The sequence below is a fragment of the Xiphophorus maculatus genome, chromosome 22 (genome assembly GCF_002775205.1).
Source record: "Xiphophorus maculatus strain JP 163 A chromosome 22, X_maculatus-5.0-male, whole genome shotgun sequence".
Lineage (NCBI taxonomy): Eukaryota > Metazoa > Chordata > Actinopteri > Cyprinodontiformes > Poeciliidae > Xiphophorus > Xiphophorus maculatus.
The window spans coordinates 15,375,632-15,395,892 of NC_036464.1; the positions used below are offsets into that span (position 1 = coordinate 15,375,632).

At 38.7% G+C, this 20,261-nt stretch overlaps 4 protein-coding genes across 7 annotated transcripts in view; 1 reads left to right on the top strand and 3 right to left on the bottom strand.

Moving 5' to 3' along the window:
• LOC102236404 (testican-2-like) overlaps positions 1–2,436 on the top strand; it is a 29,676-nt gene extending 27,240 nt beyond the window's left edge. For both annotated transcript variants that reach the window (XM_023327546.1, XM_005801589.2), the window contains 2 exons: positions 794–925; positions 1,442–2,436. In XM_023327546.1, coding sequence (XP_023183314.1) covers positions 794–925; positions 1,442–1,587 — 278 coding nt within the window. In that variant the 3' untranslated portion in view covers positions 1,588–2,436. The remainder of the gene's footprint in view (positions 1–793; positions 926–1,441) is intronic.
• Positions 2,437–2,902: 466 nt separating this feature from the next.
• Positions 2,903–7,761, bottom strand: tysnd1 (trypsin domain containing 1). Its single transcript, XM_023327545.1, has 4 exons — positions 6,535–7,761; positions 5,917–6,047; positions 5,590–5,775; positions 2,903–5,399 (listed from the first exon to the last, which is right to left on the bottom strand). Exons 1-4 carry the CDS (start codon positions 7,563–7,565, stop codon positions 5,197–5,199), a joined length of 1,551 nt encoding a protein of 516 aa, XP_023183313.1. The 5' UTR covers positions 7,566–7,761; the 3' UTR covers positions 2,903–5,196.
• A 953-nt stretch (positions 7,762–8,714) lies between these two features.
• On the bottom strand, positions 8,715–13,159 carry LOC102236651 (GTP-binding protein SAR1b-like). Of its 3 annotated transcripts, none has more exons than XM_005801590.2 (7): positions 13,076–13,159; positions 12,147–12,217; positions 10,518–10,637; positions 10,361–10,426; positions 10,152–10,255; positions 9,921–10,052; positions 8,715–9,819 (listed from the first exon to the last, which is right to left on the bottom strand). In XM_005801590.2, exons 2-7 carry the CDS (start codon positions 12,202–12,204, stop codon positions 9,703–9,705), a joined length of 597 nt encoding a protein of 198 aa, XP_005801647.1. In that variant the 5' UTR covers positions 12,205–12,217; positions 13,076–13,159; the 3' UTR covers positions 8,715–9,702. The 3 variants fall into 3 exon arrangements, with proteins under 3 accessions (XP_005801647.1, XP_023182865.1, XP_023182866.1); XM_023327097.1 differs by having other exon boundaries at positions 12,147–12,232; positions 13,076–13,150; XM_023327098.1 differs by having other exon boundaries at positions 13,050–13,079.
• A 723-nt stretch (positions 13,160–13,882) lies between these two features.
• LOC102236910 (inorganic pyrophosphatase-like) lies at positions 13,883–18,371 on the bottom strand. The gene is made up of 11 exons (XM_005801591.3): positions 18,224–18,371; positions 17,430–17,494; positions 17,031–17,084; positions 15,806–15,925; positions 15,621–15,707; positions 15,396–15,522; positions 15,167–15,294; positions 14,648–14,733; positions 14,461–14,536; positions 14,332–14,371; positions 13,883–14,222 (listed from the first exon to the last, which is right to left on the bottom strand). Exons 1-11 carry the CDS (start codon positions 18,282–18,284, stop codon positions 14,191–14,193), a joined length of 876 nt encoding a protein of 291 aa, XP_005801648.1. The 5' UTR covers positions 18,285–18,371; the 3' UTR covers positions 13,883–14,190.
• Between the last annotated feature and the right edge of the window lie 1,890 nt (positions 18,372–20,261).

Below are 20,261 nucleotides of genomic sequence, written 5' to 3' on the forward strand. Positions count from 1 at the left end.
GTTCTGTTAGATAAATAACTGGAGGGAGATGGGTATCAGTCCATGATCCACTCTGAGTTATGTAGCACTAACACAACACACAGCCCTCTGTCTATCCTCAGTATAGTGTGTAAGTAGATGAATATGTAAGCATCCAGATTTGTATATCAGTGTGTGAGAGTGTGTATGTACTGCAGAATTTGGTTGGTTGGTTGGTTGGCTGACTGGGTTCTGAGTCAGGCCTCTCCAAGGACACAGAGTGGCAAGCAGAGAGCTGCCTGCCAGCAAGACACTCAGATGTTCCCCTGAAAGATTGGATTAGGTCTCTGTTTGGCTTTTATTTATTTTTATTTTAACTACGTAATAAATATCTAGTCTGTGGGATAATTCATTTTTAACCCGTCGTTGCATATGAGAAGTTTAATTTTCTTTGCTTATGCGTCAATCAAACAGTCCAAAAATAAAACTTTTCAGGCTCTATTTGACCTCATTTCTTGTATCCCTCGTCCCGATCTTTTGGTTCTGGCAAGGACCAGTTTGAAAGCTGCGAAAATAAACCACTCCCACTAGGAAGCTTTCTTTCAGCAAGAAAATTGCTATCTAGTCTATGCAGCCTGTGGATATTTGTTTTACATCTTGCTGGAGACATGTTTTTGTATGGTATGAGGAATATAACTTCTTGCTGCAAATAAATGGCCACCTAGACTGCGGGCAGTCTGGGACATCAAACACTATTCTGGATTTCTTTTTCAATGGGGCTTGCAAGGGAAGGCCCACACTTGACTCTCACTGATTTAAGCTTGTGCATGTGCAGGCCGATTCATCCCCAGCTGCAACGAGGACGGCTACTACAGGAAGCAGCAGTGCGACAGGGGCGAGTGCTGGTGCGTCGACCAAAACGGAGGAGAAGTCGCGGGGTCTAGGATTCGTGGCAAGCCGGATTGCGGTAAGCCTCGACAAGGTTTCAACAGCCGTCAGGGAGTTTGTGAAATGATGCGGGAATCTGAACGACAGGAATACAATTATAAATATCCGAAGCATATCTGCCCGCTTCTTCCCTGCAACCTTGCAAGCATTTGCAAGGTCGCATCTCAGCACAAAACCTTCTTTTGTTTTGAAGGACTGAGTCCCGCTGGAACACAACTTAATTTAGAAACCGGTGCCACCTTTTAGTGTCCAGAGTCATTGGCATTCTAAAGCGCTGCTTGTTGCTGTGAGAAAAGTCTTTCAAGATAAATTGGGGCGGGGAGGAGGGGCTGGGTGGACGGAACCTGCGTCTGATAAGAATGGTTCCCCTGGCACAGTTTAGAAGTAGCCATTAAAACCCAGACAAAGTCAAACGCATGTCCCCCCTTAGCTGTCACTGCCGTCAATATTCTGAAACCGAAAGGACACTCTCACACACGCACAAACACACCCACGGTGGCTGTAATTCACTTACTCTGCATGCTTCTCTTCGCAGATTCTGAAATGACATATTCAGGGGACTTTGGCAGCGCAGTTGGATGGGAAGACGAGGAGGAGAAAGAAGCTGAGGAGACTGCAGAGGAGGCTGAGGAGGAGGAGGGAGAGGTGGGAGAGGTGGATGACGGGGGGTATATCTGGTAAAAGGGTTAGCTTTTAGCCCAACCTCTATGTGGGAGCATTTAACGGTCCCAAACACACACACACACATATACACTGCTGATGATGGACGTGTTAATGGCACTCCACTCAGATTTATAATGGGTTAGAAAAACATGAGGGAATGTCGAGATTTGGAAGGGGGTCAGACGCTAATGGGAGTATTTATTGTTTCAGGGTGTTCTTATCTTGGGAAACAGGAAATGGGAGATGTGATTCAGAAATTTTGGGCGTGGGAGTAAAAAAAAAAGAGAAAAAAATCTTGTCCTTTTAATTGTGATTCTTTGTTCTCCTTTGTTGTATGTCTTTTGAACTATCTACGAGCTGTTTTTAGCTGATGTGTAATGGAGATTTTAAGAAGCTGCAGGTGTTTGCATTAAAAAAAAAAAAATATATATATATATATCCAGTTTGGGTGCATTTCAATAGTCTAGAGTGGTCTTCTTTATCTTTTATGTGTCCAGATGGAAACCGGTTATGGTTTTAGTTAGAAATCTGCCCGTAAAGGAAATGAAACCTGGTAGAGTATTGAAAAGCGCCCTCTGGCCTTATTGTTTTCACCTCATACGCTTTGGCTCATATGTGACAGTAGTGCTCTGTCTCATTCATGACTTATTAGGACGTTTCTCACATATCACTCCTTAGCTTGTACATAACGTGTGCATCAGAAGACAGAATGTCACCTGCTGGTCAATGCCTTGAAAGACTGGCAGCTTTACAGCTTAGCTGACAAGTGTACATCGTAATATAATGTGCATCAGTTATTGTGTTTAATTAAAAAAAAAAAAAAAACATCAAATAAATCTTATCTATGTGGCTGATCTGGTCACCGTGCTTCTGAGTCTGAGAAGTCTTTCTTTTTTGTCGCTACCCTCCATTTTAGTGCATAAAGTGACCAGGGATGGAAAAATTGTCCATATAATGAAGTATTGGTAAGTTGTCTGCAGTGATGTGTCTCTTTCTTCTTTTCATTTGTTCAATGTCAGATTTAAGTCAGGAGCAGCTCTGTTAACAGTTTGTCCACAGTCGTAGTTGATATTCAATGTTTTTATTACATCATTTACCATGAGAAGAGAAATGAAAGTCTTTAAGGCATTTTATATTGGGGCACAAATCTGGTTCATACGTTTGAGTTGAGGAGTTGTTCTAAATTTGGGCAGCATTAGATGGCTGAATAAATACATACATCTCTGATTGTGGTCAGGTCAACTGAAAATGGGTGAAAAGGAGCCAAAGTCCAAAGAAAAACCAGGAAGGACCTTTGGAAAGTGAGAAAAAAGTGACTGCAGACAAGCAGGGATTAGGGTAGTTCAATTTATCAAGCACAAATGTTTTAAAAAGTTATTGTTGCAAAAATGGTAGAGCAAGTTACTGGCTCTATTCACTGGCAGCATGACAGTGAATAGAGCCAGAATAGAGCCACAATTGTTGCTCCACACTTCATATCAGCTGACAGAAAGACAGTTACCACACTTTTCCTCTAAACATTTCTGCTTGTGGAAAACGTAGTCATGGGTTGGAAACCAAATGAGCTCCACTTATCTCTCTTAAAAAAGTAATTCAGTTTTAAAACTATATTTAGCAGGCTATGATCTGCCTGTTTTCATGTTTATGTTTATTCCCATACAATTAAAATGTTTAAAACTACCAAGGCTCCCACTTTTATCTGTCCCCCCAAGAAAAGGATGGTGATGGAGGGCAAAATGAATCTGAGGCTTGCTGATAAAAAATAAAAAAAACTGCAGCAAAGAGTGGCATCTTAAGGTCACCAGGTTTCCATAACAACCATTCATTTCACACTGATCATTCTCGACATCTTATTTTAAGCTGTGTGCACAAACTGCTCCAAACGTGAGGGAACTTTACATGTAATCTCATCACATCAGTATAAACAGTAATCAAGCAGAAGAAAATGGGCTAAACAAGATTTAAATAGGTTAAGGGCTCAGACTAGACAGTTGCAGAATAGGTTTAGTTCAGAGGAGGAGATAAGATACAATTTTAACAATAAAATTATGGTACCCTCTTGAAGTATAATAATATGAAAACAAATAGCTCATTTAAAGCAGTTGCTCTCAGGCAGCTTCATTATGCCTAGTTTGGAATAGCACAACGCATACAACATCTGGTAGTCATAGCAAGAAGCCTAAACAATGTGAGACTGTTACTCAGGTTACATTTTACAATTGAAAGTATAATTAGATTTTTGACCCGTTTGTTTGCTTTAATCTACTAAACGTACCGAATTCTGCTACTTTTACGAATGGTATTATTCTGGCTCAGTTCAGGAATATTTCAGAGGAGCAAATCTTTTTCAGGAATGTTGCTCAGATAAGATTATTCTAGTGACATGAAAGTCGAGAATATCTCCCACAATATGTCACGTAGTGCCCCCTCTTGAAGCTCAATTTGAAAAATCACCAGCGCAAATCTCTAAATCTCCTCTTTGTGTGACCTGTTCGCTGTGAAGCGGATTGTGTTGACACAATGTGGTTGCCGGCTTACGTTCCTTATGCCTTCCCTCGTTGTGTGAAACGTGGCTTGTAGGGAAACCAGTAGAAATTGGATATAGACCTCGGTCTGCATGTGAGCAGCTCTTAAAGCACAACACCTACAGAAAAATGTGTTTCCTCAGGACACTGCTTAAGCCTCTCCTCTGTTAACGATTTACTCTGGGAACAGCGAAACAGAAACCCCTTTGGTATGCAACGCTCCTTGTCTTCGAGAGTTCACGCCAGGAACGTCTGCCATTGCATTGTGAAAACTGACAGTAACCAGTCTTTGGAAATGTCATCTCACAGTTTCATATTTCTGTGATAATGGAAATCAGCACCGGTAACGTCCCATCGGGCGAAACCTCCGATGTGAGTGAATGTTCCTGCCAACAGATGTCTGAATACCTGATATGTACACACAGCAGACGTCTCGAGCTACCCAGAGGGACCAATCATTTTCTGCAACCTGCCAGCTTGTTATGCTGAACCTTCCTCTTGCTTATAAAAAATAAAAAATAAACCCCATGCACCAGAAGCAGATTTAAATCCTCACAAATGCTTCCAAAAATAGTACCCTTGATGCTGTAACTGTAGAATAAGAGGGGATCAATTGCAGGTTCTTCTAACTTATTGCACCTATTTACAGCCGCATGGTTCAAAGGTATGCGTAATTAAAATTATGACAGGATTTCTTTTCCTTTGATGATTAAATATATTCAGATTAAAGGCTTATTTCTAGATGTTCTCTTATGAGATTAGGGTACTGCACTAAAGGAAATATTTAATTTAGGGCTTTAACACATCTTTATCAGGGATGTCAATAAATGTGGTATCCTTGATAAAGATGTGCAAAACTGTATAATACAGTTATAATAGGGATCATTTAGAAAGTGCGTGCAACCGTAAGCTCAGTAAAATACAGGAAGGTTTATTGTCAAATTGAATAAAATAATATATTTCAATATATTAGCGTCATCTTTCTAATATTCTAATGATTCTGTGAGGATTTAGTGGAAATAATGCCTTTTTATGTATATCAATGTCTGTTTCAAAGAATTTAAGGGGAATCCATCACCTCTCAAAGTTTATGAATCGCAGGTCAGAGTTTGCTTTGTGCACCTTGCAGCCTCCACACCCGTCTCACGTCCCTCTCTGTAGCGTTCAGCACACTGAACACGTCGACATTTCTTGCCTTTTGAAACTCCTGCAGCGGTCTCTGGAAAACAGGCACTGGGATGATGAAGTTGAGGTGCGGATATGTTACGCTCGCGGCCAGGTCTCGCGCATTGCTCGACACGATCCCTGCGACAGAGCAGATGAGACGAGCCGTCCTTAAATCTGCAGCCACAGCAGAGCAGCGATCTGATGAGAGCGAGCGGCACAGCTGGGTTCTTTGTCTGCACGCGCGTCACAGACAGGTTTTCTCGTGGTGGTCGCGCGCCCCCCACTGTTCGAGAAGATCATTATTCTTTGAAGGTGCAGGGTTTCTTACCAAGCAGCTCTCCCGACTGTTTCTGCACCACAGCGCCCCCGCTGGCTCCAGCTTGTACTGCGCATGTGGTCTGAAGCATGACAGGCTGGCCATTCAAGCTGATGGCCTTGGAAAGGACACCAGATGTCAGGGATGGACCGCAGACTCGGCCCAGCCCGCCGTATCCCACTACAACCACAGCTTCACCTGAAAAAAAAAAAAAAAAAAAAAAAAATATATATATATATATATATATATATATATATATATATATATATAAAATCTCACAGCACTCTCGTTAAGGTAAGTTAGCGCTTCTTTCTTTTAATTTTAAAGCTAAAATCATACCTAGGTGAAAACCTTTTGACATTCTGGGGATCACAGCTTCTGGGACAGGGACTCTAAGCTCAATTAAAGCCAAATCATATGGTGAAGATGGTTTAGTGGAGAACAAAACATCGCCCACAGCATCTCGGACTCTGAAAAAGAAAATAATAAAAAAAAGTTTTTAAATAAATATCAAACTCACAAATTATCTGCTTTATTTCAATAGATCGCTACGGCTCGTTAGACTATATTCTAATTTTTTTCTGTCTGCTCAGAAAAATGATCACGACCAGAAAATGCCCTTTGGTGTTACCAGACTAGAAAACGATTTATTGAAGGCAAATAATCAATTAAAGTCTCTTTGAATTATTTTACTGATTTCCCATTTTGACTTTGTGACAGTAGTTTACTTGTAAATCAACATATCTTGTTTCTCCCTCTCATTTTGTCGTATTCTATCTGTTTCCCCAATGCTCTCAGCATGTCTTTTATTGTTTCGCACTTGTCTTCTATTGTCTCATTTGAACTACCATCCTGCTTCTGGTTTTTCTGCATCATGCAGTGTCACGCAAAAGTATTTACACTTGTTGAACTGTTTTGCAGCAATTACCAGATAATGAAGAGTAAACAATGAATCACCTGCCATCTTGATAAAACTTCAGGCTGACCGAAGACTTCCCACCGACTACATGCCGGCAAGTTACCACCAGCCCAGCGCTGACAGCAACTCCTGAGCCCCAGGCTTGTCCACTGTCCACAAAGCACACAGTGGGGAGTCTAACAGCTTCTGACCCCTGAGCTGTTCTGGACATGCAGAGATCTGCCTCTTCTTTTTGTTCCCAAACCCCACGAAGCGGATCTCGGACCCCTGTGCAACGGATGACGCTCCTGAAGATCATGTCAACAGAGCAGACCAAAGTGAGGCCTATCCACTCATTTGACTTCCAGCCAAATGGAGAAACAATCACACCGATGAGACGGACACTGTCTGTGGCCTCCACCACAAACAAGCCTCCACCCTCTGTGCCGGGTAGGCAGCGAGCGTCTGTGAGGATGACAGCATTGTCTTCTCCAGCCAGGTTGCTGACAATCCCTCGGCTGAGGGTGCCGATGAAGAGGTCTAAGCAGAGGGAGCCAAAAGGAGAGCCGCATGCAACAACCGGGCAGCCTTTCTGCAGAGACGAGCTGCTCTGCCAGGGGGTACTTTCCGTGTCTGTATTGTTGTTCACCACCACACCCGCCCTGAGGACTGCAAACCAGCTGAGGGACTGGGCATCTCTGATCAGCTCAGCATCCTCATCATCACCATGGAAACGCCACTGGTCTGTCTCCTGGAAAACTCCCATGAAGGTATGTTTGAACTCCACGCAGTTCAGCAGCATCAGCAGCTCGCCTGAAACCTCCCGCTGACGGGACGGCTCGCTCCTTCTGGAACCTGACAAGCAGACGCGGATTTTTAGTTTGTCGCTGAAGCTGCGGGGAAGCAGGACCTCGGCGTCTGAGGAGAGGAGCTCTCTGTCGGTAACAAACCGGCAAAACGGGAGGCCGGTGCATAAGACAGTACCAGACCGAGGGTGGAGGATTACTCCACTGCAGCTGACGGGTTTGCTCCCTGGTGTCCCAGAAACTTTAATCACACAGCAGCACTTTTCCACATCTTTCAGCTCCATATTCCTGCAGCGTGGATCAACTCTACTGTAGTAAATAACACGAAAAATCACTCAAAAGCAATGCACTTAAAACTCCTACAGTCCAATCATGAGATAACAAGATAAGCTTAAATTACAGGGTAAAATATGACAGTCAATAAAAATTTTAAGTACTGCTTCGTCGCAAATAACTCCAATAATTATCCAACTTCCTGTTTATTTCTCAATGTTCAACACGATTGGTGAAAATCTGAAATTATCCAGCCAATAGGAAACAAGAAGGAGAAGACCGGTAGTTTAAAGGAGCCGCATCCTCATAATTGCCGGTGCACTGATAATAATTTGCTCCTACGTATTTATTTCATTGTGTTTACATACACTATAACATTTTCTATATTAATGCAAAATCTAAAACTGTTTTCACACGCTAAATTTTAGACAAAAACATTCCTTTAAACTTTTTGAAATATAATTTCCTCCCCTAGTTTGAGAGTTGCGCTTTCACACAGCTTTTTACGGCTGTGCTTTGGCAACATGGTGCATTCAGGTGAACTGGTGCTCTTGACTAGACTATGCATGTTTAGGTGACTCCAATATGAGTACTAGTATATTAGAATCAACGTTTTATTCATAGCCATAAAAACATATCGACCTTGTCTAAGTAAACATTGTTTCGACATAGTCAAATATGATTAAAACTCAATTAACTTTTCTAACAGTCACTTTTAAAATGACTGTTAGATAAAATTACAAATTGTTTTTATAAAACTTAAACAGTCTTTATCTAATCTCTACATTATTGTTTTAGTTATTGTATTTATAATAACACAATGACGTGACAAAATTTAATATTACGTAAAGAGATATGCACATGATAAGCTACGTTTACTGTCTGTGAAGTTATTATACTTTCTTCTTTTCCTTGTATGCTTTAATTATTTTCTTAGTAGGGTTTTTATGTCCTTGTTCTTTCTAAACTGTGACTGTCCAGTACCTAGAATGTAAACACGAGTGACAAGAAAAAACACTAAAATCGAAACCATTAAATTGAAATAACTTTGAGAAAAAAATGCTTTGATTTTATCACCCAGAAAAATTTCTCAACTGGGCAAAAAAGAAATATGCTGTTTGAAAAAACAAAACAAATGACAGTTGTTCAATAACTGAAAATAATTGTCAAAAGTATTTATTGTGCTACATTCCACACTAGAATCACATTTGTGTAACAGACGTCACTTCATGTCTCAGTGCAACACTTATACTACGATGTCAAACAATCCATTCCAAATATAAATAAGATACTTTAGACAAAAAAATATATATGCACCTTTTGCAGTGTTACTCTCTGAAATAAATGTGCATAATTTTAAGCATTCAAGTGCAAGTACTCTCATAAAATTACTGCATGTTGTTAGCAGCAACTAGTCACAAAGTACTCAAGTTTTTTTTGCAGGTGTAACTCATCATGACATGTATTGTAGTCTGGCATCTTTCCTGCTATGAGTTTCTTACATTACGCAGCGATGCTGAAAAGCATTTGTACTGCGGTTGTATACTGAATAAAGCTTATCTAAATAAAGCTTTATTTTTATGACTAGAAAGTCAGTTAATGAACTCAAGATGGCATTAATTTAGTATTCTGCCATCATAAACTCTTTGTGAAACAGTCAGTAGATCGATCAACTAACATGAAATAGCTGATCGATTTTCATAGTTACAACAAATTAACTGTACAATTTAACCCAAGTGGGAGGTTCTTCAACCATGTATCAACTTAAACTGCCCTTTACAGTAAGTCAACACCAGCAGCCAAATATAAGCCCAGCTCTGACACTGGGTCACAGCATCGACATGTTTCTGGCACACGTTTTCCTACACACTTTTAAAAAATGTAGCAGCGCAGCATGAATGTTTGTCTTCACATTCAATTTGAAGAGAGAAGATCAGCAATTGCGATGTGCTGTATGACACATAGATTTCTATTTGTACAATATAATAGCAAAACAAATGTTTACATGTTTCTCTCACTTGAAGTCAAACTACCAGAGATGGCATATTTAATAAGACATGTATACTGCAAGTAGTTTTCTGCAAAATATGCTTTTGTGTGTACAAGCATCAGCAGAAGTCCAATTATTGTTTTTCAAAGGAAGTGTAATCAATCAATATACTGAGAGAGCCAGCGAAAACCGTCTCCGTAACCTTGTCTCTTCAGGACGCTACACATGAACACCTCCATCGGCCTCAAATTCATCTCCTTCAGTGATACTTTACCCTGAAAATAGAGAGAGAACGTATAAGCGTTGAATTCTTGGCTCATACAGTCCAGCTTCATCATGCATGGACAAGTAATAAGACGTATTCCGTGTCCTTCACCTTTCCAGTTGTTTGTCCATGGAGACCAAACACTCCTCTGAGTGCATCCTCGCTGATGGCTTCTGGACGGTCGATCTTATTCCCCAGGATGAGAACCGGGATGTTAGCGATGGTTTCATCTGTTAGCAGCGCCTATTCCCAACAAGCGTCAGATGAACACATAAGCACTCACAGTCACAGAACTAGCCAGCTGTGTTGATTAAACAGGTCGTGTCTTTGTGATGAACTCACATCCAGCTCTGCTTTAGCCTCTGCTAGACGTTCATGATCAGCACAATCCACCATGAAGACAATCCCGTTTATTGCTGGGAAGTAATTCTTCCAGATCCTTCGAGCTGTGAGGGCATTTCAGGATTAATGTGGCATTAATCTGCGAATGCATCAGTTCATCTTTCTTTGAAACAAAATCTTCACTTCAGCACCATATTCTGCACTCTCACCTTGCGTGTGACCGCCGAGGTCAAATGTGGTGAACGTCATTCCGGCTATGGTCAGCTCCTCAGACGCTGAGAGCAGAGAGGAGGCACAGCTTTTTGAAGAGGGATAAGACCATAAAACACAAGGCGGACTGCATAACGTCAGTTTCGCTGTATATACTTGGGTATAGTGTTGGCATGTGCTGTCCCAGCCTGTCGTCCCTGAGCATCTGCAGAAGGGTTGTTTTTCCAGCATTGTCCAGTCCGAGGAAAACCAGCTTCCCGCTTTTCTTGTACAACCCTAACAAGAGAAAGAACATGTGAAACAGATTTTTAAAAAATGTGCAGCTCCTGCTCCAAACATTATGAAGACTGGTGAGTTACCAGAGGATCAGGAGGAGCTGTTATAAAGTTAATTTTTTTAGCATAATAACATTTCTATATGATGTATTTGCATAAAATTGTCAAAAATGCTGAAATAAAAAATTTAAAACACACTTTTTCTAACTGAAAAAACAACTACATGTTTACACTCAACATTGCCATGAATCCCTTAATATTGGATTTTTGACTTGTTGAGCTGTTTTGTTTTGTCACAGTGAAATGATGATAGGAAAAAAAAAACTTTGATTATTGCTAACAAATTAAATCTTTACTTCATTAAAATTTGGTCGAAGAATCAGGAAAGCAGGAAGGAATGGATTCAGGCGTTCAGAGACATATTGGGCTGCGGTTGCCACTAAGTATGTCTTCTATTAATCAGCGGTGGAAGCTTTTCAGTGACACAGCTGTTGTTACACTGTACATGCATGCTGTGGTTTTAAACTCAAACTAAAAGCAAATGAGAGCTAGAGCTACATAATGTATCTGATCATTTTCCTTATTGCAGTCACTTTGTCCAATACTGCAGTGGCAAAGGATTGCTTAGATCAGTGGTTCTCAAACTTTTTTCAGTGATGTACCCCCTTAAAAATATATTTTTAGTCAAGTACCCCCTGACACGGGCAAAACATTTTTGGAATAAAAAAGAGGTACAGTGCTGTAAATACCCTGTAAATACTGAATATAAAATTCAGTGCATGAACACACATTTATATTTTATTGAACTTTTTACAAAATAATTTTTCCCAAGACTTATTATGAGGAGCCTACTGATTTTTAAAGATATTTTGAAAAGCTTCACGTACCCCCTGCAGTACCTCCACGTACCCCCATTTGAGAACCACTGGCTTAGATAATATCTCAGGTGAACCAAATCAACGTTGATGAACTTTCACTGTTCTTCACACATGATGAATTGTGATTAGCACTTTAGTTATTAGTCATTATTAGTGATAAGTAATTTATTTAAATAGTTATTAGTGATGTCGTTCACAAAACTGAGGTATAAAAATAAGAACATTATGATGACGTGAAAGTAAAAAGTATAGTGAGGCAAAATAGTCAATATTATAATTGCAATATTTAGAACTTAATTTCAGTGTAAAGGGTTTCTATAACCCTGCGAACCAAATAAATGTATAGAGAAAGTCCATAATGCCAAATATCATGTAGTTGGTCATGAAAGTGCAAATCAGAGGGAAAAAAACAACTAGGATATAAACACATTATGAGAATATTAGAATAGAAGTTGTATGCTCTTAGGGTCACTTTAAGCTCCAAAATGTGTCACTTTATCTCGGAATGGCCAAGAAAAGAAAGAAGCACAGAACACAGTACTTCTTGGCTGTATGTATGTAAACATGCTTAGATAGATCAGGGTCAAGTAGTTGAAAAGAAACAGAGACAGTATTTCTGTATTATACTATACCTAATAACTGCAGGACACTGCTGAAGCTCTTGTAGATCCAGTCAAATATAAAAGACATCTCTGTTCACAATCTACAATACAGATAGCTGTCATGGAACACAAGATAAGACACACTATTATACTTTCACAAAAGTAACAGAGTTATTTCTGTGGATTTCAATTTGGTTTAGAATTCAAGACCAGAATTTAATATTTTGCAATTTAAGAGACCTTGTTGTATTATGGAGCCCAGCACTGAGACTCACTGGTAATTGTTATTTCTGGCCCTGGATTACCCCACTGGTATGCATAAGCTCTGAGTTTTAGAAAAGAAAAGCAGCCAAGTGCTTGTTCTAAGAGTGGTCTCTCTTTCTCTCTTTCTCTCTCTGCGGCACTGATCTTCCTCTGACTATTTTTATAAGTTTGGAGAAAGACATTTGATCTGGACAGTGTCCCCTGCCTCATGGACACACCAGCACCTGTCACTCTGGTAACTCAATGTTCTTGTTGAATAGAGACTTTCAGTGTGTGGAGGCTTCCAGAAATGACCCAGCTGTTGATTATTGAAGCTGGGACACCAGTGAACAACAAAACCTACACTTTAAGCACGATATTTATGTCCATCCTCCATAGATGAACAGTGAAATATAATTCCTGCTTAAAGCCTAAAATAGTTGCTGCCTTTAAAAAGAAGTGCCATAGCTTTTTTTTTTTTTTAAATTAAAAACGCCAGAGCTTACGGGTTTTGTTAATTTCTCAATAACCACTGTCTGTCGGTTTGTAGCTTATCAGCTGTCAGTAAATAAACAATCTAACTGGAAAACACGAGCGGGAAGTGATGCTAAAAGGCCGAAATAAATCTATATTTTCTGTCAGGAGAAATAATTAAAAAGAAAAATCTCAACAGAAAACGTGGAAGCTAACCTTCTTCCATTATCATCCAGCCTTACCTGGGTCTAGCGAAGTTGTGAAACCACGTCGTCCGTTAGGTTTGGTCCAGAAAGTGCGCTTCTATACAGCATTTTATGGTCACCGGTGATTACGTCATGATGCATTCAAACACATCCCGCACACTTTTTAAAAAAAACATATTTCAGACGCTCCGTATTTTTAAACCATCAAACCAACAAGCGTTATTTACTTAAGTTAAAATATGTTAGAAATGCAGGTAAATCTCAAATGTGTATGTTAGTGAAAAGATTATTTGTCCCACTACGTAACCAGAGAAACTATTAATTGCACAAGACTGATGATTATTTTGAGCTTTAATTTCTGTTGTGACTTTCTGCTTACAGCCAGTGAAAATATGACTTAAGATAAGGGCAATAAGACACATTTAAAAAGAGCCACGTGGGGTTAATAGAAAGTATGTCATTTTCTCTATTACTATCAACTTTTGAAAATAGCTTAGAAGCATTTATGAAACTTCATTTTAACAACCTTTAAGAGATTCATATTTAGAAATATGGAATATTTAGTACTAATCATTGCACAACAGTCAGCTGTTATTTGATTCTGAAAAATTATAATGATGTTCAAGCCGGAGGGGAATGGGAAATGTTTGGTATTAACTTTTTATGTCTGTCAATACAGTGTTGCACACAAAAAAACTTCTCCAAGTACTAATCTACACATGTAAAATATATGAGGGACAATGGACATTTGGTGGCAGGACTGCAAATGAGTATTTTAGAAATTTATAAAAGCAAATCTTTTTCCACTTTAGTGTTATTACTCATTTATTAACACATACTCAATACATTAAGCAGAGAAGCTTTATTAAAGCAGGTCAGCATCATACACGGTTTTATGAGGCACATTGCCAGTACATTATCAGACAGCACATCTCCACAGAGATCTTTGTTTAAATTAGGAAAGAAAGTTGTTTTTCACGACATGATGAAATCTTTGAGTCGGTATCTAACCACTAGCACTCCATCTACAGGAAGACAGAGGTCCTACACCCAACTTCCCAGCATTCCCACTGGAGTCAAATTTAAATTCATCTTTTAGTAGAACCGTCACAGATGATCATTTTTGTTTGTGAAACCATTCAGCTCCAGGATCACTTCCTCTCATAGTAGAACCATTTATCGACTGCAAATGTAAAACAAAAAATTAAAAACCCAGGAAACATATCAATAATATTCAACGGGAATTTAAAACAATCTTTCAATTAGAGACAGGAGTAGTTACGAATCTCTACCTGATGGTGGGATAGGGTCTCCTTTTCCACAGGGACACGTCTGAAATCATAGTGAAATGATAAATTATGAGTCCCTGTGTTGAAACGTCTGCTGTGTTGCAAATTGGAAGGAGGAGAGAGAAATCTTACCTCACCAACAGCAGCTTTGGCCTCGTCTGCTGAGCAGCAGTACGGACTGCCGCCAGATGAGACGCACGTGTTTTTGCTGTTCGTGAGACAGTGTTAGAACACAGAGTTGACATTTTAATGAATGTGAATCTATCACATTCAGCTGCTTAAACTGAAATCAACACAGCAACGGAACTGCAGTGTTTACCAGTTTAGTTCACCAGCTTTAGTCTGCTGGCCAATGAGGGCTTTCCAGAAGTTGTGAGTGCTCTTGATCACTTCAATGGCAAAGTCCTAAAACAGAAAAGAGAAATCATCAATGTGGGCATCCAGATAAACCTCAAGCTACCTTCATATTAAAATATTACCGTGGTTAGAAGTTAAATGTGAAACCTTCACTACTAAATGATTGATTGGTATGATTGATGGATCAATAGATGCTACTTATAGGCAGTGAGTTAGGTGATACAGTCTGGAAATACAAATATGCTTCTGTCTTCTTAATTTCTTTTTCCATCCTTATCTAAAACAGAAAAATGTTTAAGATTCAAACTTTTTCAGGCTATGTAGGAACTCCTGAATGTTGCTAAAAACCTTTTTTTTTCCCAGCAGAACATGAAGATACCCAGAAGGAAAATGACAAACCCTGATTAACAACTTCTATTTAGTCAGAATACCTTATTTACAGCTGAAATAAAGATAAATGAGGTGTGTTGGCATGAGTAACCTTGTCCTTGAACTCCTCGTTGAAAGCAAAGCGGTTCTCTGGTTTCCCATCTGGCACTTTGTACCTTCTGAACCAGTCCACAGTGGCCTCCAGATAACCAGGTTTCAGGCGCTGGACATCACTGATGTCTGAACATCGACAGTAATGGTGTAGCAATCATGATTTAGCTGATTCAGGAGAGCAATTGCAGTAAAAAAAAAAAAAAAAAAAAAAAGAGGAGAAAACCTACTGTTGAAGTCCTTGGCTTCGGGGTCCTCTACGTTGATTGCAATCACTTTCCAATCAGTTTCACCCTCATCAATCATGGCCAAGATACCGAGCACCTTCACCTTGATGACCTCTCCTCGGGTGCACACCTTCATGAGGAGGTTTTCAGGTTGTCAATCATTTATAAAATGTCCCAGGAATATGCACAAACAATAAAAAAAAACAGACATTAAAGTGAAAGATGTACCCTGCTTCCAATTTCACAGACATCAATGGGATCGTTGTCACCGCAGCAGTCAGTGTCTCCATCCTTGTGGGCAGGATCCTCCCATGTCTGAAACACCATAACGGAACTTATTACCACTTAATGTTTACTGTTACGTAGTGATAATATCCAATGCACACAACAAAATACTAACAGAGCACACAGACCTGAGGGACTGCTCCGTAGTTCCATATGTAGCCTTTGTGAGGAAAAACATTAGCCACGTAGCGCAACTTCCCCTTCTTCACGTCCTGCTTTATTGGATTTAGGATGTCTTTTGTAGCAATCTGGAAAACAGAAAATCAGACATTTTAAAATTAGAGATGTGATTGTCTGTTAAAAATATGTCATTAATGTTGCCAACAATAAAAATAGGTAGGCATGATGTTGCAGCAGTTAGTAATAATTACAGCCAGAATTTCAGGTTTAGCTTCAGTTACCAGATGACTCTGATGAGTGTGGAGCCACTGCTGCCACTAACTTCATTTCGTTTTCTTTATCACATAAAACAGTCATGATCCAGCACTTATTCCTGTCTTCTAGAGCTACACAATAAACTGATTCACCACCGTTATCACACTGTCAGTGTGTGCAATTTGAAAAAGCAAAGGACGTCTTAGATTCAATATTTGGATGTATATTATATTGTAAATGATTGGATGTACGTTCTTAGTGCCCGAGATGCTGAAGTTCAAGAATAATATTGCAGTGATTTTTCTCAGTTGCAGTGAGATTGCCTTACTGCAATCTCAATTCTTATCACATTGCAACAGGCGTCAGAGCGCTGAGCCTTGTTCTACTGCAAGTTTCTTTTTGTAAAAGATGCGTCCTCTCTACTGTCTCCACGTGACTCCTTAATAGAAGGGATTACTGCAAGGTAGTTAACTCATCTTCAACAGATAACCAAATCAGACTTTATGTAATTGGGCATGAATCAGGCAGGACAGTGATTTCAGAGGTGGACCAGGTTGTTTAGTTAGGAGTCTAGAGATAACATTCCTTGCGACTTGGTGCTGTATAAATAAATTGCTTTGAATCATCAGAAACGTTTTGTACGCAAACAAAGCAGGAGAAAATTGATAGATATCAATAACTTATATCTGTACAACACGTCAATAAATGCATTTACTTTCTGCAAATTTGTGTTTAGAGTGGTGAAAGAACTTTAACGTCTTAATAAAAACCTGATAAGGTGTTGATAAGAGCTCACTAAACCCTTACAGAAGATGTTTCTTGTGCACTTTAATCCCATGATAACTTTAGTTTTTTTTATAACAATAAACATTTTCTTTATGCAAACTTTGGTGTTTGGTCTGTATTTCCGTGATACAGAAGAATCTACACCTGTTATAGTTTGATAAACTACGGCATAAAAAAAAGACAGCCTCTTACCTCCATCTTTGCATTTGTCCATCTGGGTACTTCAACAACCATGTGGAAGATGCTCTAAGAGAGGAAAGAAAACAGTCACGTTCAATTACACCTTACGCATTAAAAATATAAGCTAAATTAACTGTTTTGTAATATTACAATTGGTCAACTGCAGCCATGAGAGATATTGACATAGTCCAGGGAAAGCAAAGAGTAAAGGGTGCAGCTTTCTAAACAGACTATGACCTTGATATTTTGCAAAGTATTATCCAAAGCAGTTGTGTGCTGGTACAGATGAGCCACAGAAATGCATTTACTGCAGCAATATTGCTATAACCGAACCACTGTCTGGCCTTAAATTGTGCATAAAAGTGTAACTATACACATTTATTTGTCCAAAGGCTGAAATCGCTTCCTTACTTGGCTTTCGTCAGCATATATTGGTATATCATGGAATGGGGAGATGTACTTTCCTTCCGCATTTTCTGTGAAGTAGTCAGATTGAACATTAATTAACACAGCAGGTAAGTCAACAAACAAATCTGAAACATTTTATGTCAGCAGGCAGGTGTTGCACACTAAGAAATTACACATAATGTCCCAAACTTTTACTTTCACTTCAACACCTCAGATTATTGTGTGGATTACTTAAAAAGCACCAACTGCTTACCATTTATTACTTTTTTTAAAAAACATATCTTATACCAGAAATTCTTTAGGTTTGGGCACAAAATTGGCATTTAACCATTCGTCTACCAGAAAACACAAAGAGCTGCTTGTCTCAAAGATTACATTTATCAATGCCCTTATTATATACAGAGAGAACGGTGCCCCGCCCTTTTAGGTTTCTATGTGACGTGTTAAAACACCTTGCGAGGTTTCCAGAAATACAGTTTCAATTTGCGGTGTTCTTATACAGAACAATGTCTGAGAAATATATATGAAACGTAAAGAAGCATCGCTAAATTGTATTAACTTTGTAAAAGCAAAAAAATAAAATGGATCTGAAAAGTGAAAATTGAATGACTCAAAAGTTGCCGTGCAGGAAATAAAAAATAGAATCCCCGCATTTCTGTAGTTTCCCCTAAACTAAATCCGAGAATAAATGAATTACTGACACGTGGGAGGTTGCGGCTGGCCTGCGGTGTCAACAGAGTCCTTAAAGTGGCAAACAAAGATAAAAACTCTGCTATTTTTACTCAGTGTTTACTTACTAAAGAACAAGCGGTAGCTGAGCGAGTTCGCGTTTCCCCTCTCTTCGACTGTGAAGCTCATGTTGAAGTGTGGGTTTCTGAAGTTGCCTGCTTACGGATGGAGGATGGCGGCGGAAGAACACGGTAGACCCCGGTTGGTAGCAACTGGAGCCACTGCGCATGCGTCCGCAGTTTTCGTTCATGCTGCCTTCAGGAGCTGTTGGGAATGTTTGATGATGACGATTGTGAAAGTTTTGCTTCGAACATGTTGAAATAATTTTGACAAATAAACGCAACGCGGGAAATTTTTTATAATAATATTTATACTAAGAAGAAGAAGAAATAAATAGGCACATTTGTTTGAAGATCATTTTGGAGAACCATACATATATTTAATCTCATCCCATCTGTACAATCACATCCCATTATGTATAGCATATAAGCGTATTCCTCTCACAAATATTATAGAATTTGCAGCAAATATATACAAGAAACACTACTTCCCAGACCTAACCGATGTGTAATGAAGGTCTTCATTACTTGGCTGGAAAACACTTAAAATGTGTGTTGAATGATAAAAGAAACAAGTACAAACAGATTGAAGTATTTTATTGATTATGTGTTTTTATGCAGTGTCATCTTATCTGGAACTGGTGGTGTCCTGTTAAAATAAAACAAACAAATGGACAATATAAGTATTGTGACTGTTTGGAAAGCACTGAAATGTTTGAAGGCTTTGTGCAGATGTGGCTTACCTCGGTCTCTTCCTCTGCAGGGTGTTCAGGCTAAAAGATTCCCCCGGGGGCCTGAGCAAGTCACAGTGAAGTCTCAAAATATTGTACAATTTTAAATAAATTGTTCTAAATTTTATCACAGTTGACATGGTATGGAGAAAGTTTCAGATTTCTTGAAAGAGTTTCTAAATACACCAAACCAAACCATTCAGTTGTTCGAACATTAAATTTTCTATAAGGACATGTTTAATATTGCAAGCAGCATACATGTTTTTATTATTATTTTTTTGTTTGTTTGTTTGTTTGTTTCGACAGATCATGTGTTTTTGCTAGTGCTTGTCTAAAAATAGCAACGTCACTCTATTTCAAGTTTAGGTTATTATACATCTTGTGAAATTTTATTTATTAACAGACTTAAGTTTTCAATCTCAGTTCCTATGAAATTTTAACTAATCAGAAATACTGTTAGTAAATTATATAATTCAGAATAATAGATTATGGAGTAAAATTTTACAAAAGTAAAACAAATAAATATAGTTTCTTTTTTTATATATAACTACCAAAATTGTAGCCTAATAAAATATTTTCTGATTTTCTTTCTCTATCCAAATTGTATGTTTCATTATGTTTGGTTTCCAAAAAATATTTCTAAAAATAGAAGCCGGGCCTTCTAAGATTTAACTGGGGACATGTGTCATGTTAGCATAATGAACACCTTCAGATTTAATAAAAAAAAAAACTGACTCATATTTTTGCTCATAGGCCAGTCACATACAAAAGGTTTCCTGGGAATATGTGTCATCTTTATCAGAAAATGAATATCAGTCACTAGCTCTAGGGTTCTTATACTGTGGCACATGTACAACTTGTGGTACAAAGTCTCTGCCAAGCTAGAAACTGCAATAAATTCAACTGCACAGATTACAAAATTAAATTATTACTCTGATTTTTGGTACATTTGCTTTCAAGTTGTATGACTTAGGTCAAACATTTTGGGTATCCTTTCCTTCTTGGAATCTCTTGGAGAAATTCTGGTCCAGAACTGATATAACTCTATCCTTAATATTCTAATAGAATTTATCAATATGTATAAGCAGAGGTGAACATAGTACACGAAAATTGTATTCAAATAAGAGTAAATAAGTTAAACTGTACAAAAGCCTCAGCAGATAGAAAGAAACATTAGAATAACAAAAGGCTTGTGACCGCACAAGATAAACTATAGGTTTGTGTCTCATGCAATTTAAGAGAAACGTGTTTGTTCTTAATACAGTGAAGCTACTTGCAGAGGGTAGAGTACCCAGAAATTTGACTAAAATAGGAGG